This window comes from Filicampus tigris, chromosome 5 (genome assembly GCF_054856515.1).
Source record: "Filicampus tigris isolate MCC_2025a chromosome 5, RoL_Ftig_1.0, whole genome shotgun sequence".
In the NCBI taxonomy this organism is placed as follows: Eukaryota; Metazoa; Chordata; class Actinopteri; order Syngnathiformes; family Syngnathidae; genus Filicampus; species Filicampus tigris.
Window position 1 is genome coordinate 23,612,775 of NC_141221.1, and position 27,025 is coordinate 23,639,799.

The 27,025-nt window shown below is 40.6% G+C and overlaps 1 protein-coding gene across 2 annotated transcripts; it reads right to left on the minus strand.

Moving 5' to 3' along the window:
• Positions 1-2,637: 2,637 nt before the first annotated feature.
• Positions 2,638-25,634, minus strand: specc1la (sperm antigen with calponin homology and coiled-coil domains 1-like a). 2 transcript variants are annotated; one of them, XM_086031499.1, is made up of 16 exons: positions 25,421-25,634; positions 19,308-19,470; positions 19,083-19,221; positions 16,458-18,082; positions 16,096-16,303; positions 13,749-13,822; positions 13,061-13,236; positions 12,744-12,907; positions 12,440-12,561; positions 12,078-12,168; positions 10,636-10,728; positions 10,386-10,545; positions 10,191-10,293; positions 8,378-8,494; positions 8,231-8,290; positions 2,638-6,959 (listed from the first exon to the last, which is right to left on the minus strand). In XM_086031499.1, exons 2-16 carry the CDS (start codon positions 19,431-19,433, stop codon positions 6,870-6,872), a joined length of 3,348 nt encoding a protein of 1,115 aa, XP_085887625.1. In that variant the 5' UTR covers positions 19,434-19,470; positions 25,421-25,634; the 3' UTR covers positions 2,638-6,869. The 2 variants fall into 2 exon arrangements, with proteins under 2 accessions (XP_085887625.1, XP_085887624.1); XM_086031498.1 differs by having other exon boundaries at positions 10,386-10,548.
• Between the last annotated feature and the right edge of the window lie 1,391 nt (positions 25,635-27,025).

Below are 27,025 nucleotides of genomic sequence, written 5' to 3' on the forward strand. Positions count from 1 at the left end.
TAAACTGCGCAGGTTGTACCAGCATTCCTGACTTGTTTTTAGTGGAGTACCAGTAATTGAAATTGAATTGTGGCCATAAATATTTTATTGGTGAATGTTTAGTGCATTTTAAAATGGAACCAAAAAAACAATACACTATGCTGAGTTGCACTAATACTATGAAACTACCTATAAATATTTAAGGAAACACTGAATTTGTTTCACCCTTCTTCGGCACCAATCATTTTTTCTCCAGCGGGAGATGAGGCATTTTTGAGAGAAAAATTTGCGTCAAACAATTTGAGAGCGGCTATTGTTAACATGGTGTTGCGAATCGATTCTAATTTCTTTTTTCTTTTACATCGACGCATATTTTATGCAGTTTAATTGATTTTAGATGAAGCGTTACATCCCTAGAAAATGTATCAAACAATGTGTCAATTCTTCATGTGTGGTGTCAGAAATCAGATTTCAACTGATTGAAACTGATGTGCATAAATACAATTTCATACACAAAAAGTATTGCCTGTTCAATATTGAATAATAAATGTTATGCCTACAAATAATATACTCGGTGTAATAATTGATGTCTATCATACTCTGATGTGTTGTATATTTATGCAATTTAGTACTCATGATTTTGTCAAGTATTTTAATTTCTATGTTGTCATTTTCTCGTGGCTCTGTATCAATCTCCACGTCGTCATTGACATCGTCCCCCAAGTCGGGCGGTCCATCTGAGGGCATGTGCTCATCGTTGATGTAGATTGTCATCAGTGTTTGCTTCCATCTCCAACTCTGCTGTTTTTTTCAGCCCACTCCGTCTGGATCTCAGCCGTCACCAGTGACTTGCAGTTACACTTCAAGTCAGCATGCAGGGTCAGAGCTGCGACCGTCACCAAAGAGATCATCCTGGACATCAATGTCTACATTTCTGAAAATATAATTACCTAAAAATATTTATCAGGAAAAGTATACTGTTTGAGAAGATGGTAACTTCGATAAAATGTAATCAAAATAAATTATTCATCTAAACGATAACATCGATAAATGTGGCTCTGAATTAAAAATGTATATTGTTAGCTGCATATCGTCGCTGTCATGTGAAAAACACTTATCTCCTTTTTTTTCAATTTTCTTATTTTTACATGAATAGTGTTTCCGCGTTACAGACATCGCATTAACATGAAAATTAAACATTTCCCCAAAAATTGGACACGATATGCTGTATGTTGAAAAGAAAATGAATTAGTGTTACCCTCGTCTTTTTGATCGAATCAATACTGCTACTGTTCTTCAGGCATGACATGAGCCATCTTGTTGCTACTTGAAACTAATATTTTCAATTAAATTGTGCACAACTTTGTTGGCTTGTGCATGAAACCTTCAAAATATAGATATCCTGACAGTCAATAATATTTTAGCAGTACAGCATTGTAAACTGGGATTTTTGGGGAGTGTAACTCAAAATCCATTAAATACTTGGTTAATGTGTACTGATATATAATGATTTGCTCTTCTTGTTCATATACAACCAACAAATATATATATAAGTACCCCCACCTACCAGTTTGCACCACAAACACATCAATGACAATCAATAATTTGTTAGAATATACAATATATTTATAAAACCTCACTGCCCTTTCGTGTCACTACATTTCTTTTAAATGTGGATCGATTAGCTCCCCTTGAGGCCTGCCTGACATCATCCTAATTTGCATGTTGTGCAGATTCGTCCTCTCACAAAAGTGATTCGGCAAATGGCAATTCGTGCGGAGTGAAGATTCGTTGCCGTAGAAGCGAGAGCTGTATTCACAAAACAATGGCACTCACAGTTTTTATTCGTACTCACAAGAAAAGAAGTCAAACCCTCACAATTTTGATTCGTACTCACCAAAAAAAAATTCAAACCCTCACAATTTTAATTTTTACTCGCAGATTATTACTATTACGATTACGAATCGTTAATCACGCATATGCCTTTTTGTCAGCGATCTTACTCCATAGCCCCTGAGATGGATAAGAATGTGTGGATTTTCCTGCTTAATTCACATCCCACGAATGCATTATGAATCAGAATACCGTGTTTAGACAAGTGGAGTCAGAAAAAGGTTTGACTCCACCTCCCCTTTAAACATACTGCAAGCATCTCCAGGGAGGAAACCCAAACTTTGCTTATGTACATACGCTTCAGACTCTCATCTAGAAAATAAAAATACATCCCTCCATTCTCTGAAATGCTTCTCCTCATGCATATCATTATAAATTTGTAAAATGGCTGTAATTCCAATGTGGTTAACAATTCCATTTCTCAGAAAATAATATTGCGGATCCTCATAAATCAAGTCCATTCGTTTTTCAGTATTTCAAATATGTTGTGGTGGTGAACAGTAAAATCGTTCAACAGTCCGAACACTCCAAGACCTCATGGGTCTCATCATTGTATCAGGAGATAAAAACTACAGTGACAATGACACAATGGTCGTTGGATTTTAAGAAAATGTAAGAATGAAAAGATATTCAAATTTGCAGTCTCTCTTTCTCCCTCTCTCTCAGGTCACACGCATGCAACTAGCTCACACTTTGAAACAAAGAGTAGGTACTACATGAAGTGTGATCAGGATTTAAAATAAAATCCACACTATAAAAAAGGTATGAACTGGAAACGAAAATGTTGGTTTTATTGGCAACATAGAGTTTAAAAAAAAAGTTCAGGTTCAGTGGAATTCTCAGAGCATTTTCAAGTAAACCAAGGCAAGCAAAACATGATGCAGATCCAGTAAAGAAACAAAGCACTGTTCACATTTGCTTTCCTGCTTCTAGAGGCCATTACACATGAAAGACCCTGCAATGTAACGTCTCTCTCTCTCTCTCTCTCTCTCTCTCTTTTGTGGCTGAAACATGTGGAGGTGGAATGTAGCGTCCTTGCTGGATTTAGTGTTCATCAGTTGCTCCAAATACGCAAGCGCATACATATTTCACTTAGAGCAAAAGGGAGGATCCAATTGTTCTTGTAGCTCCCAGACAATTCAGGTGGGAATAATAACACAGTTTAACAATGGAATCGAGCAGTACAATGTAAAAGTGTTGGCTGATAACCCCCCGATGCTTTCAAATGCACTTAAATACTCCATTTATACATGCACAAAACGCCGCTTGTGCTAAATGACTGTATGTCTAAGCAGCTGTACAGATGATGGTGATGTGGGTTTTGCAATAGCTTCCAAGATGAAAACAACTACATTGCTATAGATACCAGCTGGAAGGCTCATTTGACCCAAATCAGCATACAGTAATGCACACCAGACACAATGATCAAATCAATCTGCCTTGCAAAACGACCTTATTAGTGTTTCTCAAGAGACACGGTTATCCATTTTCCACAGCGTCGGGGAAGAAAACTGCAAGTTTTACACTCTCAAAAGCTAAACTGTTAAGGCAGGACATTAGCAGGAGGTTCTGGGGGAAAAAAGCTGACCAGGAGCATAATGGAAAGCCCTTTGAGCATTCATGAAAAATCCTTTATACCCATCTTAATGTCCATACACTAGTATGCTTACTGAACTACACACAACTAGTGGGGATAGTGGCCTCCTATAGGCGCAGCCTCTTGTACGTAACAAACCCATGCACTCACAAATAAAGCAAAAAAACAACAACCCTAAGACAATAAAATAATAATACAGTGATTGGAAACATCCAAATAAATACAGTCATCATGTAAATTAATTGAGGCACAATTGACACACAGCAGCCAGACAGTCACGTCGCTGGAACAATGGACATCAATGCCACCAGTGGCGTGCACACACATTTTGGGGTGGGCAAGTGCTCCGGGGAAAAGAAAAAAAAAAAGTTCAGTCCAACCATCACATGATGGAAACTAGATTATCATTCCATATTACTGTGTGGACCCTGAACACTGGAGAAAGTGGGTGAAAGGAGTGAAGAGAGTGGAACTGGACAGTTCGGAATGGAAGCTAACCAAGACCGCTGCGCTTTGTAGTGAGCACTTAAGTGGTAAGAATCATTCTCGAGTGTGATGAAATGTACTCTTTTCTTTCCTACATATTTTAGGCTTTAACCAGATTGCATCATTATCTATATAATGTAGTAAAATAATTTGTTTTCACCGACTTGACCATCTTGACTTGTAACGTCCTTTTGACGTAAGCCTGGAAGTGTCAATAGAAGTATTCTGTTGCTCTTACTTAAAACTTATATAACCAAGAGATTTAAGAAAGATATTGATATAAATTGTAGCTTTTGTGATGAGTACCCTGAAACTGTTGTTCATTTATTTTGGTACTGTCCATCTGTTACTTTATTATAGCAGGAATTGTGTGATCTTATTCATAATAATATCGAAAGGGATGTCATAATCGCTTGGAAAAAAGTATTGGTTTTTTGTTGTTGTTTTTTTTTAAGATAGCATGGAAAAAAGTAATGCATATTACCTGATAAATGTTTGGTACTAATGTCAAAATACCACATTCATTGTTGTAAAGCCATGCTTTACTGCCTTTTATAAAGAATTTAGACGATACATTCGTTCTATTCAGTATTCTAATAAGCAAAAGACCCTGAAAACAATGGAGATTTTCAGTATTTTAAAGGTGTTTTATAAACTTTTTTGCGCTTAGCATGTTATAGCATAACCTTTTTTTATTTCTTTGATCCCCCCTTCATATCTATTTCTCTGTATTGACTGATTGCTCTAGTATTGTATTTGTATTGATTACTATAAGTGTGGCTTATTTACTCATTTTGTATCATCTGTGTTTTGAAATAAAAAACGTATCGCTTTTGCCTTTGACTAGCATAGAAACCAGGCAGAAGTAGTCAAACGAACTTTCGTCACATTTTGAAGTCAAAATAATTCTCACAAATCAAATTTCAACGATTCAAAGTCAAATGCGTTTCAATGCACGGACCACGGAGAGCTTCCTTTCTAGCCAGTAATCAGGTGACCAGACGGCTAATTTATGCGCAGTTGTTTGGCTGTATTTCACATCCTAATTACAGGTAGGGAAAACAATACCATTTCACTGGATTCATGTGTTAGTAGCACAGAGCTACCTGCCTCTTGGAGCAGGGGAGGAGATACCTCAGTCCCACTCATGGCCCTGACTGCGACCGTGTCTCATTCGTTCCACAGCTGTGCTGCGTTCAGGTGACCATGGAAGAGAGAGAGACAGAGGTCGGGCGTGTGTGTGGAAGAGTAGGGGCGCATATGGGGGCATTATTTTCATGTGTTTAATAGTGCAGCTTTTCTAAAAGATCGTGTCAACACTGACCAAAGTAAAATGTTGAAAATGCTTCAGCACCACCCGGAGTGTGCACGCCACTGAATGCCACACTCATATATACTCAGCATCTCTGTTAAATCACAGTAGGAAGTTCAACAAACACAACAAAACAAAATGTTTTCTAACTCGCTGAACATACGGGGGAGTGTGTTTAAATGAGCTGTTTGTGGACAATTCGTGCAATTCACAACTGAGAATGAGGCCAATGAGTATTCTATCATCATTCCAACTACTGCTGAAATTGTGTATCTTAGCTTTAACTAGCACAGTTAAACAGATTGCCTTCTACATGTGATTTGGGCAAATCGTTAAAAATAACAGCTCGTATGAAGTTCAAATCTTCACACACAATGTTGTAGGAAAAATGAGCATTACGGGCCGTCATAAAAGACAGAAGGCGAGTTGTCATGACTGCGCTTTTTGTTTCCTTAGCCTTTTAGCATTGTGACTAAGCAAACAAACGTCTGCCTCTAACTTCATTTTGACGTGCTTCTACCCAAATAAGTAGGCAATCATACAATGTGTGGATTAGGAGAAAGCAAAAATGTTATTATGTAAAATTTCTGGATACTCTCCATTGGAAAGTTAGCTCAGGAAGAGGAGGACACTTTTTGTGGGAATTAATTTTAAATTATTAATTTCCAATTAATTCCAATAGAATAGTCCAGGATCTTGCAAAAGTCATTTCAGCACCGTTCATCTTGTCATTCACATCACACCTCAAAACTCACAACCAAACATTATGCAGTGCTAACTTTATATTAAAACCCACACATTCATGTTTCATGACCCTAATAGTGAAAACCCAGCAAGAGAATTGGTGCTTGAATATCTCTTAGTGTGTCTGTCTTTTTTATGCTTCAAAATGAGACAGAAGCCTGTCCTACACGGCAACCAGCATAAATTAAGCAAACAAAAAAAAGGCTCTGCAATATCATATACAGTATCGGACAACTCCTGATCTTCCTCTTCACATGTTGTAGTGAAAAGACTGTTCAGGCTTTGGCTCTCAGGGGAGCTGAGCTGGTGTCAGGCATTAATCATCACACAGGCACTTGATCCTCTCAAACAAAGGCATCTGAAGCATACATGGACATCTGGAATACTGCAAAAAACAAAAACAAAAAAAAAACCTGCCTGACCTCTAGTCAAAGGATTGAGGGAATTCTAACTGCGCTGATATGTTATAGAGCCGTAACAGATGTTTCCTTAAAGTATTCACCATCAAAATAGGGAAGACCTGAGCCTAGCACTTGTTTTGTTGCTTGCTAATGAGCAAACATCTCGGCAAAGTGTAGAGGAGAATTGCTCGCAAAAGGAAAATCCAGGCAGAAGGCACTGAGGCGCATTTCTTCAGCATACGCAGTCAGTTCGTACTTGGTTGGCTTCTCAAGGCTTCATCGTGACACTGCATACAGGCAATACTCGTGTGTGTTTCCTTTCAGGTCGAGGTCTGCTCTTCGTGTTTCAAACTACTGAAGATGATGCTGAACATGCTATGCAGGAGGGGGAGGGGGGTGGCGATGGGATCCAGTGAGGTACGGTTGTGATGTGCGGCCTAGTAGCGGTAGCCTTTAGTCAGGTCTCAAAGTATTTGTAGATAGCTGTGACGTAAGTCATGACACTCTGCCAGTCTGGCCTCTCGGTGTGCACCATCTCATTTATGTCCTGCAAAAGCCACAAAATTGACAGTTGTGAGTCAGCGGTTTTGTCAAACGGCAAATACTGCGCAGTTGGCTCAGACCAGTGATTTACAACTACTTTGCCGTGACACACTAGTGAAAGATTATCAGGTGTGTCACAGGAAATAATCCAATTTCACTTCATTGGACTGAAAAATATGATTTATTTACTACAGATAATGCATTTTTGTTCATCCATCTATGCCAGGGACGCATAGTGACAGGCTCTTCCACACACCGGCAGGAAGGTCCTTTTAACATGTGTATCCCCCTGTTGCCATTCATACAGCAGAATAATACCTGTGTTCAACTAAACACTGCACACTCAGTAAGAATTTGTGGGTAAAGTGAGATGAGAGGATTATTATTTCAGCATATACTGTACACTTTTTGTAACATTTTTGTTTGGTGGTGTGCAGTGAGATTTTTTTTCATGTAAAAAAAAAAAAAAAAAAAAAAAAAAAAGGCTAAGACGACGACCACATGTTGAAAAGTAATTTCAACCGTTTCTTCCAAATAAAATCTCAGTCCTCACCAAGAAAACATTTGCAGTCTGTCAAATACAGCATTCCAAATCGCCAGGTGGATGTCCGATGCCTTAAAGTCATGTTTTAACCAATTAAAAGGATTAAAGTGGAAGCCAACCCAAACATATTTTTTTCAAGGATAGGTTCTATAAGGCCCAATAGTTGAAACAAGGCATTCTGATTAATATTGCGTTTGTGGAATATGAGAAGCAGCAAAATCCACCCGTTTTCGACTACGTGTTCTAACTTGTGTGCAATTCAGGTTGTGGGAACTGTGTCACAAATTGGGTGTAGTGCAACCTCGTAGCTAAAGTCATCAATGGATTTTTTCTGGCACATTCTGTATTGAAGGTATGAGCAAGAGAACCAACCCTTTTCCTCACTATAAAATAACGGTAAAACAAAGTAAAATCCGAACCCTGGTCACAGTTTTCCACAAAACATCTCTTCATTGGTGTGAGGCAATTCCTGTCGAAGAAAAATGAGCAAAAATGCTTCCATATTTCTACCTTTAGATGTGTACTGTAATAGCTGTCTTGTGTGGACTATATACTTTTCCCTCTATTTCAGCAGAGGCGTTGCTGCTTTGGAGCAATTTAGAGGGCTGTCTTGTACGCTGGTGGGCTTGACTTGATGACTGATATAACAGAGGCTCACTTTTCTTGATGGAAAACAAACTATTTTGGTGAAAAACGTGTTTTTGTCAAACGCTTTTCATAGCAAAACTTACCAAAGTGCATTTGATCCCGACACTTTCTGCTGCCTGGAACGCCAAAGTGAAGTTCCTCCTCTGTAATAAAAAAAAAGATGAGCCAACTATTTTTATTTCAGCATTTAGGGATTTTAAGGCTGGGCTTTCTCTCCAGTCTGTACTTGCCTTGTCCTGGCCGGTCAGCTCTTGATAAGGGATGTGGGCCGGCAAGTAGGTGTGAAGCACAGCGCAGAAAGCCAGACCATCATTCCAACTACTGCTGAAATTGGTGATGTCAATGTTCTGCAACACATGGCATCACATCGATATCAACATCTCGCTACATTTTAGAGAGAGGTTAAGTATTAATTTTAGGTCCATCCCAAGATTTCACCCGAACGCCAAATATCTCCAACTTTCTGTGAGTACTGTATTATACAATGTGGCGAAAGGGAAACACAAATGCATAGAGATTAGTGTGAATGCTGCCATAGCAACAGTTTAATGAGAGCCAGATAGTTCTTCAATAAAACGAGACATATAAGGTACGGAACATGATAGAATAACGGCTTTTAGTGATGGAGCGAATGTTTTGGCTTCTTTCCTGAATGCCTACAGCAAGAGACCAAGGCTCAACAGGCAACAGATGCGGGTGCGCAACATACACAACCTATTAACGTCCAAGTTTGGTTTCTGCATTTGTGAATTCACCCAACATGTCAAGTAAATAGAAAAAAGCTCGTGAAAAACAAACAGATTCACAGGTGTTAGTAGTTACTGTAATAGTAAACTGTATTGGCCCGTCCCATGACTGTTGTCAAGACAATGCTATGAGTCATGTTTTTGTCAAGTCACTTTACTCAATGTCCCGCACTTCCTGGAGAAGGCCTCAGGTGCACCGTGCCATGACAACCACAAATAATCATTAGTCAGCTAAGCATGACCTCATTTAAGAAATAGGTTCATACATAGATGCTTGTTCTACCTGCTGCACATTTGGCAAGACTGAAGCTGCTTAACAACATGCATCAACAGATTTGATCATGTTCATCTCTGTCACCGCACAACACGGATTTATGACACCACATTTTGCTAGTGATGTTAAAATACTGTACATTTAATGAAAGCACAATTTAGTTGGACTTTATAGCAAAATAGAAGTTTGTTGAGCAAAACTTAATACACGGCTGTTGCATGAGTTGGTATTAAGTTTGACCTAGTAAAAAGTGGCTGTCAAAATATTACTGGGTTATTTAAAGTGGAAGTCAACCCAAACATATTTTTTTCAAGAATATGTTCTATGCAAGACTACTAGTTGAAACAAGGCATTCTGATAAATATTGCGTTTTTTGTAATAAAAGTTAATCCACCCGTTTTTAGCCATCTCTGGTGGCCGCCATTTTGTCACTTCTGTTGACTGAAAATGGCATCACAACTGCTGAAGGCTCAGGTAACGACCAATCACGGTTGTCCTGTTTTCTGAAGCTGAGCCGTGATTGGTCGTTACATGAGCCATATATATATATATATATATATATATATATATATATATATATATATATATATATATATATATATATATATATATATATATATATATATATATATATATATATATATATATATATATATATATATATATATGTATATATATATATATATATATGTATATATGTATATATACACACATATATACATACACATATAAATATATATACACATATACATACATATATATATATACATATACATATATATATATATACACATATACATACATATATATATACATATATATACATATATATAAACATATACACATATATACATACACACATATATATATATACATATATATGTATAGATATGTATATACACACACACACACACACACATGTATATATACACACACATACATACACACATATATACATACATACATACATACATACATACACACACTTGAATCACATTGGGTGGTTTCAGGACAATAACCTACTTGGTAGCCTTCAGTTTTCTTCTGGCACCACTTCAGCAGAGCGTTTCTCTTGGAGCCTCCATACTCTCTGGCCAGTGCAGATAGTGGGTCCTTTCGTTCCTCTCTTAAAAGAAAAACAACAAAGATCTGAGCGCGCTTGCTTCGTAACCTTTCTTTCCTTTGTCGACCTTGGATAAGATGTGGTTCGGGCTGTACCTTAGACGGCTGCGCGCCGTGGGAGTGACGGAGGCCGTGGGAGAAGAAGAGGACAGTGAAAGTGGAGAAGCGGCGGCATTCATGGCCATCAGTGAGGATGAGGAGCCTCCGTCTTGGGCTGCCATGTCCCTCTTTATCTCTTCACTACTCCGGCGGGAAACTACTTAAGAACATGAGGGAAAAGATTGATTCCCGGAAACAGTATACTTAAAACAAGGTTAATATGCACCCTCTAAATACATTATTCAACCTGAAATTGTCTTGGTGGAATCCATGTTGGAGACCCTCTGGAGGACAGAAGGTTGTCGACTGGCCCCCGGGGATCCTCTGAGGAGGTGCTCAGCTGTAAATACATGATAACACTATTTACATAACATGCTGTTCAGGAGTTCAGTAAAGAGTCACATTCCAATTCTGCTGAGTGTATAGAATACCAGGAATTGGTATCAACTCTCAGGCCAAATCAAACTGACGCTTTGGCCCTTCCTTGTATACATGTTAACATCAAACAGTTGAACTCATTGGCGGTAAAAGGACTGAGTACAGTTCTCAGCATGTAGTGGTTCATCATACCACTCCAGTAATACGAATACAGTAGGCCTACAGTAATTGGAATCTCAAGTCTGTGTGGAGTAAACCAGCCATCAACCCGCAAACCCAAAAACGATCTCTTACTTTGCTAAATGGGTCAGTCATGGTCATGACAATAAATTACAAATGAGGGGCTTTCTTACATAGACTTGCCCTGCTCAAACCTGCTACTGATACATGAACAACATACTCCTGATCTTGTTATCATCATTAGTAGACAGATTTAAATATGTGACATTTTAAGCATGTACTGTATTCGTACTTTCACAGTGAAATATCCACTTCAAAATCATTTTGATGATGCGCTGGCTTGTGATACAAAGAACATCATCAAAGTCATTGCCACGGCCACATACTTTAGTGCTTGATACCATTAATGGCTCGTTAGTTATGTCTGTTATAAAATGCACATTTACTGCTGTTGATGTGTACATACTGTATCATGATGGCCTGAAAAGAAATGACCTTCCACATAGATTTAGTACATCGTTTAGGAGCAAAGCTACACTACTATCCTATGTGAAGACAGGCTGTGTTTTTTATTTTAAATTTTTTTTTCAATCCAAGAATATTGACACAGTTGCAATATTCAGTGTTTTTCAAGCTATATTTAAATACTGTATGTTCTGTTTTAAAAAACCATGCACAATGTGTCAGGCTACCCTGACCCCAAAAACACGAACTGTATATGATATACAAAAGAAGGAAACATCAAATCACCAATAACATGGACAGTGTCACTTTTGTTTATTAAAGATTTGGCTACTGGGGGGAAACTGTAAACATTATCATCACATGAGCAGCTTCTCACAAAGCGCCATAATTCGTTTTTTCCTCACAGACGACCAAATGTTAGCTGTGCATTAACATTATTGTTGCTCATTATTATTGCTTATTGTACGCCATGCAACGGGCAAGTTAAGATGCTGTGTGTTCTTAAATAAATCTGTAATTCTTTACAGCAGCCAATTAGGCAATCATTCGTTCTGCTACTTTTATTCCTCCAGGTTTGAACAAGACTACAGAACGTTACTTGATTTGTTTTGGAAAGACTCTTGAAATGCGGTACAATAAAGAATATTTCAGTGTTTACTGGCTCACATGACATGGAGATGTCGGAATAGCTGGTCCTCTTGTCACTGTGGGAGGATAGTGGCTTGGAAGCTGAGAGAGATGTGGAAACGGAGTGCCTCTGAAAGAGAACAGAGAGTCTTGCTCTAAGTGCTCTACAATATACAAATTAGTTTTCTTTATGACACAAACAACAACAACTAAGTGGTAGCAAAAACGTCTATCCAGCAAGGGAAGGCTATTCAATATTAAGCAGTATCAGAACAAGCAAAAAAAAAAAAATCAGTTGCTGTTACATTTAAATACATCACATCAGTTTTTGATAGAATTATTTTTGGCTTTCGGTTCCATTTACAGAAAACACAACAGCTGATAAGCTTTTCATCCCATACCTGTATAGGTGATACAGCAGCAGCTGGAGGAGTCTTCATTGGACTAGGACTGAGAGGGGTGCGTGGTAGTGGGGTGGCTGGCGCGGTTGGAGTCACAGTGGGAGTACTGGATGGTGGTGGCGCTTGAAGTTACAAGAACAAAGTTAGTGAAAAAGAGCTGCTGAAATGTCACGGAAATTAACTATAGTACAGTATGTCAAAAAATACAGTCCCCAATACCAACATTTTAAAAAAGAGGAACATAGAGCAACTCATTAACAAACAATCAGGCGAAATTGTTGTGAACTCAAATTGCGGTTAATACCCTGCGAGGCACTGTCGAAGCTCTTGATGAGTGTTTTAACAGTTGGTGAAGGCTCAGAAGAGGTGGAAGATCGACGACTCAGACCCATCCCCTGTCTGAGTGCAGCCAAGTCCCTCTCCACTGCGTTCATATAGTTATACACTCTACCTCTCTCCTCCTCTTGTCTGAAGGAAGGGAAAAAAAGAAGAAAAAAAAACGTACTGACTTAGTAACTGTTGTTTGTTGTTGTTCAGCGAGACGTGTGATTGTTGGTGTCACCAAACGGTAGCTGAAGACACAAGAAGCCCAAATTTGTCCAAATTGTTTGTGTGACTTACTTGCGGCTCTTGACTTCATCCAGCTCCTTGCTCAGCTTGTCGTTCTTCTCCAAGGCCTCCTGCAGTCGGCGCCGCAGGTCTCCAATCTCCTCCTGCGCTTCTGACTTGATATCGTTAGCAATGACCACAGCTGTCTGCAGGTCTGCTTGGAACTGACGCCACTCCATCGACTCCTCCTGTGAGGCAAGTGACATCTAACATCATTTAGGCATTATGTATGTTTTAATGCAGATACGCCTGTACAGATAAAAGCTCATGCTGCTTCATACTTAAGAGATGCAGGTAAGGCATGCTTTTTCAAAATTGACTACTAAATTGCACAGAAAGTGGCTTGCAAAGGTTAACATCAGAGGCGGACCGGTCTAAGGAGGGTACTATTCCCCCCCCCAAAAAGGCGAATGACAGACGACGGAAGGGTACCCACGCTGCAGATGGATGACGAATAACGGACACTCAATATTTAGTAAAATGCCCAGCCAGATCTGATTATTTATATTCAAGCTTTTGTGTGTGATCGCGGGGCATTGACTATATATGGATATGCTTTGCGCTTCCTGTACAGTAGGTAGCAGTATGCACCAAAGAGCTTTAATCCGCCCATGGACCGAGGAAAAGAAGACAAAGAAGATGACGAAGAAGGAGAAGGAGAAGACAACGACAATGGGAACTGGAGCCATGGCTGACTTACCCTGAGTCTGCGATGAAGGATCTTTATCTCTCTTTCCATGTCATGCTTCTGGTCCTGTAGCTTCTTTACGGAGTCTGTCAAAGAAAGTACCAGAAGATACATTTAATGAGCTGGCCATAAATAGACAAGCTCTCTAAATTAGGACACAACAGTGTGCTGTGGTGTGTTGGGCTACCATATGGTAAACTTCGTTTTTTATTATTTTTACCAGAGCGAGGCATCGCCTATTTCCCGTCTGCATATTTAATCGACCCACGTGGAGTCCAGTCGGTCCGAGTCAGCCAAACGACGTCGAGAACGGACTTAACCTGTACCACGTCACACGCAGGTGCTGCACTCCTGACACGCGGCCGAGTAAGGAAAAAAACAAAAAATAAAACAGTGTTGTGTACCTTGCGGTGCCACAGGCGCAATGGCATGTGCCCCATATTGTTTTGATTTCACCGATCAAAAGCTGTGCTTGTGTGTGCCTGTTGTTTTTGTTTGTCTTTGTTTGGCGGCGTGTCTGCTCGTGTGGCGCCTGCTCGTGACGCGAAGATTCCGTTCTCGACGACGATTGGCTGTCGCCGACGAGGGATGGACCGGGACCACGTGGTCGATTAAATATGCAGGACGGAATGAGGTGGCGCTTAGGTGATGCCCAGCTCTGATTATTACAGTGCATTAGGACAAAATAATTCCTTTAAAGTCTAGATTGCGTGTATAACGTTAGGATTGATCAGCGTGAGAGTGAATAGTGTTAATGAATGAAAACCTCATAATTGTGACAGTGTGTGTATTTTTTAAACTATTTATCAAATAAATGCTATACTCCCCCAGAGCAAAGGCGAGCATCAGCATCCTGCTCATTTGCAGTTAGCCAAGGAATTTAGCGACAACTTGAGCTCAGCTGATATGTCAAATAAACGGACCACCCTTATCTCTTCGTAGCCACAAGCTGCTTCTTTGCACAAACAATACACTGCGTCTCCTTGAGTGTTCTGTCGACAGCCTTCTACCACATGCTTGGCCCTGACACTTTAATTCTCTTTATAGAAAGTAAGCAAATTACTTCCAGATTTTCTGTTTTCATTCTTGCGGATTGAGACAGCGCAGCTAATCCACTCCTCATTTCATCTTCAGGAGATGTATCATGCTAATTTATGCGGTCCACAGTTAACTATAGGCATATACATGATGATATATTACCTTTAGCACAATGGTGATCAAATTTCTTATGAAAGATGAGTTATTTTGGTTGCCCTTTTTCTAACCCGCCTCTTTCATGATGTCATCCCAAAGCCGGCAGTTGGCACCGCTCACCAAACAGTAAATAGTAAAGAGACGATGGAAGAACGTATTGTGGAGCCTTACGTTCTCAACCCAGAGTCCGACCATGAATTTGAAGTGCATTTTATAGACTAAAACATTGCAACGACAAAAACTCTGGTGCAAAAATATACGTGTTTGGGCGACCGCTGCTGGCTTCTGGAGAAAGTGGGCGTGTGTTTACTCAGCGGGGGTGGCACGGGGCATTGTTACGTGACAATGTCAGGACCCGGTCGCGTTTTCCTCATTCGGGCCGTGCTGGTGCTTAGAGAGGAGGAAAGAGCAGGAATGCTCGAAGATGGATGAATGGAGGAAAACATCATCTTGGGGGTGTTTTTGGTGAGGGAAAAGGCATTTTTAATGGCCAAATGCTCAAAAAAGTTGATTCAGCATGATACATCTCCTTTGCTCTCATAGTAAAAAAAGACAAACAGAAGTTTAGTTTGTAATCCATATTGTTTTAAAATGTCCTTTATTTGGCCTTTTGACCTCTAATTATTTTTTCACTTATTAATGGTTCTTATTGTCTTGTCTAGATTGCAGTGCGTCCTCTCTTGTTGATGTCATTATGCCCACATAAAAAAAACCTGTCGTTTATTTGTAAAAACACATTAGTTGATGTGCTTTGTCCTTTCATCCACTGACAAAGTGTGTTTTAAGGTGGACACTATCCCAAACTTTGTTTTCACATACAGAATGTTGATGAATAAAACTGCATTTTTTGGGGGCTTATTTCCTTAAAATGACATCAAAATGTGGTGGGATTATTTCATTTTAAAACTAGAATATCACCCGGTAGAAAGCTGCCAAATTTCAATTGGAATGAAACGATTTGTAACACGCCGTGTACTTTTGTTTATCTTATCACATTATGGCAAGCAGCAGTTTCTGCAATCGGCAGCACGCACTTACTGTCAAGGCTAATGTTATAGTTGGCTGGACCTCGATTACAGATGGCACATGTGTAAAATCTACAAAAAAAAAAACAACAACAACCCTGATCTTGCAGTGCAATGTGTGTGAGTGCGTACGCGCTTACTCTCGAGGTCGGTGATGATGAGGTTGTCATGCAGCTTTAGAGCTCGGTGCTGCTCCACTTCGTCTTCCAGCTCAAAGATGGTCTCCTTCATGTCCACGATCTCGGTCTCCTTCTCCTGCAGCTCCACGCGCTGTTTCTCCAGCACGTGCGCTTGCTCAGCCATCTGCTGCTGCACCTGCTGTTGGAAGTCTCTGTATTCCCTGTCAAGCTGCTCACACAGAAGAACACACGTCACTCGGTAAAACATCAACCAGGAGTTCATTAGTCCCACTCCAAGGGTGTTGAAGAGATTGTTGAATCTTCAAGTGCAGGTGAGTGGGAAGGAGACATTTTTGAAAAGTGTCTCTCTATCCCAAACTCACCTTACTGAGAGTGTCCTGCAGCAGGGCAAGGTCATTGTGAGCTTGTTCCAGCTCATCCTGCAACTTTGCAGCCTTGGCCTCGGCCTCCTCCTTCCCCTGTCGCGCACCATCCAAGAGCTGGCAGATGTGGTTTTTGTCCCCCGCTGTATGAAGCGAGTACAGCTCGGCTACCCTCTGCCTCTCCTGGTCCAACTGGGCTCGGCAGCGGTTCAGCTCGGCCTGGTCGCTGCTCACCGCCGCTTTGTATTCATCGAGCGCAGCCGCCATGGCTGCCCGTTCTTGTCGCTCCGAGTCCATGACGCGCTCCATTTGGTGGTTCCTCTCCTTCAGGGCTCCGATCACCTCTTGCGCTTCCGCGTTGTCCTGCTCTGCCATCTTCAAAGTGTTGGACAGGTGCTGTTGCACCCCCAGCAGCTGCTCTCTCTCAAAGCGGGCGTTATCCGCCAGGTCGGCGTAGCGCTGCTCCAGCTCCAGGTAGCGGCCGCTCTTGATGTCCTCCTCCAGCGCGTACGAGACATGATGCTCGTCCAGCAGGGAGCGCAGGTACTCTATCTGTCGGCCGTAGAGCTCCAGCTTGTCGCTCTGCTGGCACAACGAGTCCATGAGGATGACCTTCTCCTCGCCCAGCCGCTCGTTCTCCCCGTTCAACTCTTGGGTGATTTGCTGCAGGTCGGCCAGCTCCTGCAAGGTGGCCTGCAGCTCCTCAGCGGTGCTGTGCTGGTTCTCCTCCATCTGATGGATGCGCTCCGTCAGACAGGCGACAGACACCTCGCTGGCGTTTCCGCTGCTGCCCCTCCGTGAACGCTCTCTGCTGGGGGCAGACTCGCATTCGGAGGACGAGGAGGCTCCCGAGGGGGCGTCCAGCGCATCGTCGCTGGAGGTGACAGCCTGGTAGACCTCACTGGATTCGCTGTCAAGATTGTCCACGGAGCCACCGTGCTGGTGAGCGGTGAGCAGATCTTCTAAGGAACCGGGGGCCGACCCCTCCGCTGAGGAAGTCATGGTGGCTCCACCCTCGCTCTGCCCGCTGGCCGCCGCCAAGTCCGGGCTCGGCGACGGGTAGTTCAACAACTTGTCGGAAGCGTCCAGCCTCTGCTCCAGAGAGAATCCCAGCGCATTGAGGCGGTCCTTGAGCATTCGGTTTTCACTCTTCAGCAGGTTGAGCTCCTCTCTGATGGCCTGGTTCTGCTCTTGTAGCAAAAGCAGAGTGGACTCTACGTCGGCTGCCGTGATGGCGGGGACGTGCGGCTTCTCCTCCTCCTCTGCTTCTTTCTGCAGGGGCGAGTCCTTTCCTTCCATGCCAAGCTGGACCCTCATGTCTCTCAGTTCACTGCGAAGGTGTAGAATCTCCACATCTTTGCTCTTAGCAAGTCCGAGCAGGTCGTTGACTTTTGTCTCCAGTGCCACCTTATCACTGATCTGGCCGTCTGATTTTGACTTGCTCATGCGGCTCTCGGACTCCGTCAGGAGCTGGTTGCGAGAGCGCTTCCCTGAGGCTGCGTCGCCTGCCGCTGTCCCCGAGACCAGCTGCTTCTTATTAGCTGACGTCCTGGATGTCCGAAGACGGTCTCGTGAAGAATTTGGCTCTTTTGTGGTTGATGATGTCATGCGCTTGTTTGAGGAACCTTATTCAAGACAAAATAATAATAATAATAATAATAATAATATTATGACATTCCTACATTTTTCACAAAACAAAACAGGCTAACTATTGAAATCAATGTATGGATTTTTTTTAAATTGTCCAACGTGAATAAGGCATGCAAGCAACACTTGGCTAACGTCGGCTTGTGAACAGTGCATGTTGGACGCGTGCACATTCAGGAGTTGCTCCCAAAATGGGGCGGAGCTATGTGGTGGCCAGGGCTGGCCCTTGTCATTCTCTGGCCAGGACCACACCTAAAGGGGAATTTTGAGATCTGTGACTTTTGTGCCATTTTTCCATAGATAAGAGGCAAGTTAGACAACATCCAAATTTTGCCATTAGCTTCAAAGTCATATACTTCACCTTTAATTTTCTATAGAAAAAAATCCAACTCTTGATGGTGAACTTTCCTAAAGTGAAAAGATTTTAGCTAATGTTGTTTCATTATAAATGGCCTTAAATCTGGTCCTGCTTACACAAAAGAAAACCAGTTTGTTTTGCATTTTGTACCTTATTGTATGCAATGTCAACTGAACTTGAAATCAATGTACATAGCGGACTGGGATTTTTTTCTTTCTTTTTTTTTTACACCTCTACAATCATAAATATTAGGTGACTTCAGTGATATAACAGCCCCCACGGGGCTACCATAACTACAATGTGGCCTGTCATGAAAACCCATTTGACAACCCAGATCCAAAAGGTTAACTTAACATGGAAGGGGGGACCCACTTTAGGTTCCTCCATTCAATGCAGCAAATTGAAAATACGAAGACTACTCTCGGGCCCCTGTCAATCGTTGGCCAATTACAATCACCATCACTTTCCTCCCCATTACAGCCTTTCCACTCTAATGAGCTTTTGAGATGCCTCCACTAAAGACCAAAGACAAAAAATTTGATGAAGACCATAAAAGTGGTAATTGACGTTGGGAAGCAGTACACACGTATCTGTTGTTCAGACTACATGATAATACACACCTGCTGCTGCTTTTTGCTTGTTGTCACCGGTGCTAGCAGTGGTCCCGATTGAGGCGGTTCTCTTAGTTTTGCTGACAGCATTACTTGATGCAGGATTCCCTCCAGCCATTGTTGCTAAAAGATCATCACTGCTTTTCACCTGAGAACACAAACATTACAAAAAATAACATTGCAATATTTGTAGTAAAATAGCGGCTTTGCAAAAAGCAAGGTGATGCTTCTTACCTTTGACAGAGGTGCGGCACTGTTGGTCTTGGCTGCAGGCTTTCCAGTGCCAGTGGTAGATGTGCCGTCTGCCTTCCCTCGGTCAGTACTCACCTTACTCACCACAGGCCGGACTGACTTCTTCATACTGAGTTGTTCGGTGCCGAAACATTTACGGCTCTGTCTGCGCACACAGGAGGGAGGAGAGAGATAATGTATGTCAGATTATACTGTAGGCCCATCGACGTATTTTTTCCATAGGAGGGGAATTCTTTCCAGAAAAGATATTCCTAAAACGAGAAGAATGAACAAATGACTGGCAGCAGGCTCAACAGAAGTGCTCTCTAATGTGAGCACCCGAAAAATATGCTCTTCTACGTTATGATTATTTCTTTAAAAAAATACACCAGCTCTGACAAATGTTTTTTGGTTCCCATGTCTGCCTAGACTCTTGAAACTTCTCACAAAAAGTAAAGCTGGTAGATTGTCATCGGGACACACCTAGACACTGGAAAATGCAATAAATGTTTCAAATTGCTAAATTGAAAAGATGGCTGTCATATGTTTGCAAAAGTTCATGTCAGTGAGCATTACAATGGTTGGGATGAACTACACAAATATTATGTCAATAACAAAATCTGCATCCGAGTTGAAGCAATGTGTTGACTTCAAGGAAGGTTTTATCACAGGGGTGTCAAACTCATTTTGTCACAAGCCACATCGTAGTTCCGGTGTCCCTCGGAGGGCCGTTACGAATGTGAGCCCATATGAATGTATTATCGCCTTTTATTATCACATACCTCTTTCCATTACAAATTGATGGATAACTAGTTTTGAAATCAGAAGCCAGTAAATGATTGTTTGTTCAAATATTTTCAATTCATTTTAAAGGAGGGATTAGTTTAAAAAATGCTTGCAATACAAAGCATACAAAGCAATGCTTTGCGAAAATCATGAAGTCAGCGCACATTATTTGCCTTCATGGGCCACATAAAATGAGGTCACGGGCATGGATCTGGTTCCTGGGCCTTGAGTTTGACATCAGTGTTTTATCATGTTTAATGGTAGTAAATTGAAGAATATGATGGGCACTAATAAATTGGAATTATTCTCATGAAAAAAGGTGGGGCAACAAGGTAGGTGTTAGGAGTAACACTTTTTCCAACAATTTATGTACATCTGGCAATGGCTGAAAAGTTGATCCTGGCTGTATTGATGCTACCAGTCTTGCAGGAAAACCCGAGGCTTTGTGTTGTACAGGGTTTCTATTCAGCTCTGAGGAGAACCTCATTTGATGCCATGCTAGCCAGAAAAGTTATTTGGGACACAGCTGGAAGCAAAGAGTAAGTACTTTAGCACAGACTTGGATATATTTTTGCACAAAACCTTTTAAAAGGAAAAAGTGTGTCTACGTGATTTATTTTACACAGGAAGCCCCTCAACAATCAATCTTAGACTCTGTTCTGTTGTTTTTGGAGAATGTTTTTTTTTTTGTAAAGTAGACTCAGTGACCAGCTTGAACTGTTTAATAAACAGTTAAGATAAGACTCACTGACTGGAAGCTATCTTAGTCATAGCTCGTACAAACAAAATGAAACAAAACTGGAAATTTGAAGAACGAAAACAAGGAGGATGTGTGGCTAACATACCAAACTTCACATGTGGAGTAAACAAACACAATGAACATGATGAGGAAAACTGTATGAATTGATGTTCAAATGATAAAGCATGGAAACATTGTTCAACTATTGCTGACACTAAATACTTTACAAGTCACACAGCACTATATTGTTGACAAGTGAGTGTGGGATTACAGTGCAAACAGAGGGAATAATCCTTGTGACCTCATGGTCAGACAATTCAAAAAGACTCTTTTTCACTTTCTATTCCGTGTTTCTCATCTGTGGCACGTGTCTACTTAAAGTTGCATAGTTTTGGAGGATGGCAGGTATCGGAATGACTTAGCCTCATGCTATACATTAGATTAGAGGTAAAACAACTCAGACCGCAACTAACTATTATTTTGAGAATAAAAAATATTTTGATTCTCTTTTCCATTAATCAATGAACTGAATAAAAAGCTTTCTTTTATTTCAATCCCAGAATTCGAAAACAGGACACAATTTCAAATCGACAAGGCAGAAAATTCTCAAATATAAACTGATTATGAGTGAGTAACAAAAACTGGTTTGGATTAGGGTAAAAAAAAAAAAGAACGATGTTTACAGAATGTTTATTTTGCTGAGAGACAAAGATAATCATTCTGCTCTCTTGAAGGGAGGATTACAAAAATCAGAGATTTACTGTTGAGAGGCTGAAATTCTGAGGATTTGGACAATTTAAAGTAAAATAAGGTCTCCAAACAATTAATCCATTATCAAAATAGTTATCGTTAATTGAATAGTTGTCCATTAATTGATTAACTGTTGCCTCTCTAAAAATAACCCATGTGTTTGAAATATTATATCAGTTTCATTTAGGAAGCTTCACAAAAATATGCCATTTGTCAGGGTTGGAAAGGGACTTAAATTTTCTGGTCAAGTAAGAGTACTGTTATGTTGATGAAATTGCACTTAAGTACAACTTATAAAACAATAAAATTGTTTCAGAGAACAGTACAGATCATGCACAGTATGCTGTTAGGGGCTGCCAACTGTTAAAAATAGACAAAATAGTAGTGGCATAGCTCAGCTATAACGACTTGGGCTTTGGAACTGGAGTGTTACAGTTCGAGTCTCATGACCCAAAAAAAAAAAAACCAAAAACATGGCAACTAGTTGTTGGAGTGAAGCTCGTTTGCTCTCTGACTACTGCTGAAATGCCCTTGGGCAAGACAAGAAAAATAGTCTGATGTTTTGGAAACACATTCTTAGGACAGTTGAAGCCGAAGGACAACATGTGTCAGAATGATGGGAAGAGAAAAATACTGTAGGAAGTAGGATAGAATACAAAGCATACCACATCATGTTTCGAACATTTGTGGGAGCAGTGTAATGGCATGGGCATTTATTGCTGCTAATTAAACGGACGCAGATATTGTTCATTGATGATATGACTGCTGACCGGAGTAACGACGGATTTTGAGGTGTATACGACTATACTCGATTCAAACAAATGCTACAAAACCAAAAGGATGGTGCTTCATAGTTGAAGACTTTTTAAAGGCAAAGAAATTTACTATCCATTGATGGTCAGGTAATTCCCCTGATGACAAGCCAAGGCCACACTTTTCACTTACTGAAGACAAAAGGGAAGTAGGCAAGAGTCACAAAAAGGCAGCAGTTGACTGCAGTGAAGGCATAGCAAAGAAAATCCAGACAGGAAACTGAGAATTTGATGTCCTCCATCTCTCTACATTATAAAAATCATGTTTTCTCATTTCAAATCCATTGTGGTGATATATAAAGTAGAATCACAAAAATCACAAATCCGGCAATATATCTGAACCTAACTGTATAAACTTTCTTTCATGCAACAGTCACAAGACATAGATCCAGCTTTTTTTTCAATGTACAGTATATTGCACTACACATGATGAAGGCTAATACTGGCTAAATACTAATATTATAATAAATATTAGACTTACTACAATATTCAGGAGACAACTGAAAGTTCACATACAAGGTCATCCAAACATTTAACTGTCAAGTTGTTTCACTGAGTTACACATTATTTTAACATGCTCTTTTTTCTTTGCAAAGTTCTCCATCATCTTCTGTCGATATTAGCATGAAGTGAGTTGAATTGACGCTCCAGGTTTGAAGCCTTAAAATACGCCACGGAAAAAGATCAGCGTGGGAAACAGGAATTGTGTGCTCCTCTTCAAAATCTAAAATTCCACATTTTCAGATAAGAAGTCCAAAAATAAGTCCTATGCTCTTCTTTCTCACATCTGTGCTATGCTTTTGTCGAAGTTGGCAACTAGCAGAAAACAAAAAAGCAAGTTGTGTCTGTGCTTGGACTGAATATTGATATGCCTGAAATTTTTCAACACACAAAGACAAAATTAGCAACATTCGTCGAAACACGGCCCCCGCCCAAAAAACAACAACATATGACTTTAGATTTTAATACTTTATTAAGTGTACTGTTGAAAGTGGAAAACGTCTAGACTTTAAGTTAAAAATTGACTAACAAACAAACCACACTAGAACTGGACAGCCAACGAGCAGTGTTGGCCACTGCAACTGGTCTAAAACTGTATACTGAGTTCACCAAAGGCTAAACTACCATGCACTGAATATGGGATTTTAGTAGTCATGAATAAGGGGCTGAATGATAAAGAAAGATGAGAGTCAAACAAAGACAAATGAGGACCCGCCAATAATAAGAGTCTTCTAATTGCTCATAAAGCCCCCTTTGGCTGCGTTCTTCCCTTATTGAAGCTTCAACAGCAGGGAGGCACTTCCTTGCCATAACAAGAGCTTCCTGTGATGGCGTCTCCAAAGAGACTTACAAGGAAGACTGTGTGCTTGTGGACAAGCAGGCACCAGTCTGCTTGGGAGAGAACAGACACTATTAAAGCTTCAAGTCACACGCTGTAAAATATGCTTGACCTCTGATACAAAAGACTAACGCCGAAGTAACCATAAATTATTCCTGACTGAGTCTCATCTGCAAACCCCCAAAAAGAGAAAGACAGAAAAGGGGAAAAAAAGACTAGAACGAAACCCTTGATACTCAAAAGAAAAATACCTTTACAGCACAACAATCCCTTATTGCTGTGCTGTATTGAAAATTGTTCTGCTATGTCCATGGTTGTCTGGAAATAACATTTCATTTGTCTCTTGTTTCACATCATTGGAGAACAACACACACACACACAGACGCGCACGGACGCATCCCAACACACACAAACGCACGCACGCCAACACACACCCACACCCACACTTTCATCAGCAAAGCAATAGGTAAAGTCATTCACAAAAAATCTCTGAACCAGGCTAAAGGCTGTGAAATAAAACTTTAGACTACCAGGAAAGTTCAAAAACATCCTGTGGATAAAAATAAAAGCTTTCAGGGATCTGAGCGTGTTAAACAGGGGTGGCAGGAATGTGGCCTTAGGATCCCCTGCAACATCAGTTCCCTGCTGATTTATTTCAAGATGGGGAGCCAGCAGACATTTGTTTTTGGCACACCCACAACATTAGCATTACAGCTAACGCCCTTATTATCTCCGTCTAACTCAAATGCTCAAACGCATACTTTAATCACAAACTATTTGCTTTCCAATAATTCACGACAGCCGAAACACTGAAACCTTATTAAACAATTAGTTTCAAGCCAAATGACCATATAAAGCCAAGGAGCTACGCCATCTAGCGAGTTAGCTATCGGGTCAGGCATGCCGGGAATTTCAGTAATTTTGCTTCCTGTTAGTACAATAGCTTCCAAAACAAAAGCACCAAAATAATTAGCTAACACTACATGTTAATGGAACGTGATTTTAAAGATCCAAATCGGCATAGAGTTGGGTTGCACTCAATTGGTTCAAAGTGGCTGAAATACTGCACACAGGTACTACTGCAAAGTAGTTAGTAGTAGTAGCAGCTGTAATGTAAATGTGCCTACTGGTTATAAAAATATTTTGTCATTACAACTTGGTTGGAAAGTTAAGGTAACTCTAATAATGACCTAAAGTGGGACCAAAACTAAAGCTGAATGGTTTACCGTGTAACTTGATATTGTAGTGGTGCGAGCATAATGAATGACCTAAAACAATTGAAATATCACACAAACTAGCAATACATCAACGCAAATCAAGTGACATAATACACATGGCACCCCCGCCCCCAAAAATGGGTTGCGTAGTTATCATTCAGAGTAGCTTATTTTGAAATCATTTCCAGGACACATCCCAGCTATTTTCTCGAACTGGACAGTTGTTCTAAAATCTGGATACGCGTTGAAAACATGACTTGAACATTATTTAAATGAGCGGCGCGAAAACACGGATTCCGCCTGGTTACGCAGATATATGTGAACTGAGTGTGTCACACAGCCATTAATTTTAGCTCAGTTGTTCACAGGACTGTGATACTGCTAAGGTTGCTAAAGCTATCGCGAAGCTAACGATGTTAGCATAGCCGGCAAACAAGCAGCACTCTGCACTCTAATAGAGAAAATGTGCAAACCTGCGTCTCCTCTACTTTCCCACTCTGATGGATTGTTAATTGTCCGATGGAAGCGCGGTGGTGGTAGCGCACCGGTTGTTAATACCAACACAAGTAGGCAGGCGGGCAGCATCAGTTTTGGAAGTCAGCTCGCTTCTGCTGACAGCAGCTAGATGATCCTCTGCACCCTCTTCTGGTTGCATCTGCATCACCTCAGCATCACGCCTCGCCGTCGGGGACTGCACTGCACATTCTCCCCTCGTTTGCATTTTAGCAGGTTTAAACAACCAGCGTTTTATTTTCTTTGACTTTTTCTATAAATGTATCAATGTTTTACTAGTCTGCGATGCATCACATAGTCGTACTTTGTATAGTTCTATATCGATTGGCATTAAATGAAACGGTAAATTAGTAACGAAGTACAAATACTTTGTTACTCAATCTCTACGTTACTTAATTATTTTTCTAAGTACGTTTTACTTTTACCACACATATTACACTCATTTAAAAAAAATCATCGACTCATTATGTCAAAATAGGCTTGGTACTCTTTTTCAACCTCTACAAATGACAGCACGGTGTGTAAAAAAGACCTTAAATCAACCTCAGTTGAAATGTTGGTTGAGTGAGATTTTTGGGTTTCATAAGGCGAAAAAAACAGGGAAAGCAGTCTGGCGGGCAGGCTATGAGAAGTGAGATAAGCGGCCTCATAAGCGGTATAGAGAATGGATGGATGTTTGATGTTGTTGTTGACTACAAGAATGACTTGTGGTCATTGTCTTGCGCCATCCTAAAAACCAACGAATTTATGGAATTCAACATTTTTCCTTATAATCTGACACCCCTCCCTCACATACACACAACAGTTACTTAATGCCAATTCACCATGTGTTACTAAAATCACAATGTTAGTCAATTTTGTTTAATTTTGAATGCATAAATCAAACCAAGCTAGCATTTAGTACGCCATTCTTCCCCTCCTTCTCAGTCTGAAAACTGCTGAGTGTAATTTAATAAAAGGAAAAGGGTTATGTGCTTAATCCTAAAAGGCGAAAACAATATGGGGAAAAAAAAAAATATTTTTAAATGCAGTCACGCTTGAATGCAAGTAATTCACACAAATTCTCATGTAATCTATAAAACCAGGCTTTTGAGTGTTCTTGCTTTGCGACTTATCTTTTTTAATCAGCATTATATTACCAGGAATGTGTGGATTAAATGATGAATGTCACAGGACCAGGGAGACTGGACCACCAAAGACGGAGTTGAGAGGGGCACGTTGTTATACAGTTGTGGCACACTAAGCACTCTGGTAGACCATATGCACAAGTTATGAAAACGCAAGGATTATACACTGTTCTATTGAACATACTTTTGGATCAAGGACAGCAGGGTGGATAATAGATTTGGCCTTACACTTATGAGGGTTGTGGTTCAAATCAAATTCCTGTGTAGAGTTTGCATGGTCTCCCTTTATCAATGCAGGTACTCCGGGTTCCTCCACATCCTAAAAACATTCATGTTACGGTCCTTGAAGAGTCCAAATTGTCCTTAGGTGTGAATATGAGTGTGAATTGTTGTTAATTAACTGGCGACCAGTCGAGGTATACCCTGCTTGTTGCCCAA

What these genes read in the sequence shown, in the direction of transcription:
- specc1la (XM_086031498.1), bottom strand. Translation starts at nt 19,433, where the DNA reads ATGAAGAAGTCAGTCCGGCCTGTGGTGAGTAAGGTGAGTACTGACCGA. An exon ending in CTTCGACAGTGCCTCGCAGG is followed by an intron (nt 12,562 to 12,743) that starts GTATTAACCGCA and finishes TGTAACTTCAAG; the next exon opens with CGCCACCACCATCCAGTACT. An exon ending in AGCTGACCGGCCAGGACAAG is followed by an intron (nt 8,291 to 8,377) that starts GCAAGTACAGAC and finishes TTTTTATTACAG; the next exon opens with AGGAGGAACTTCACTTTGGC.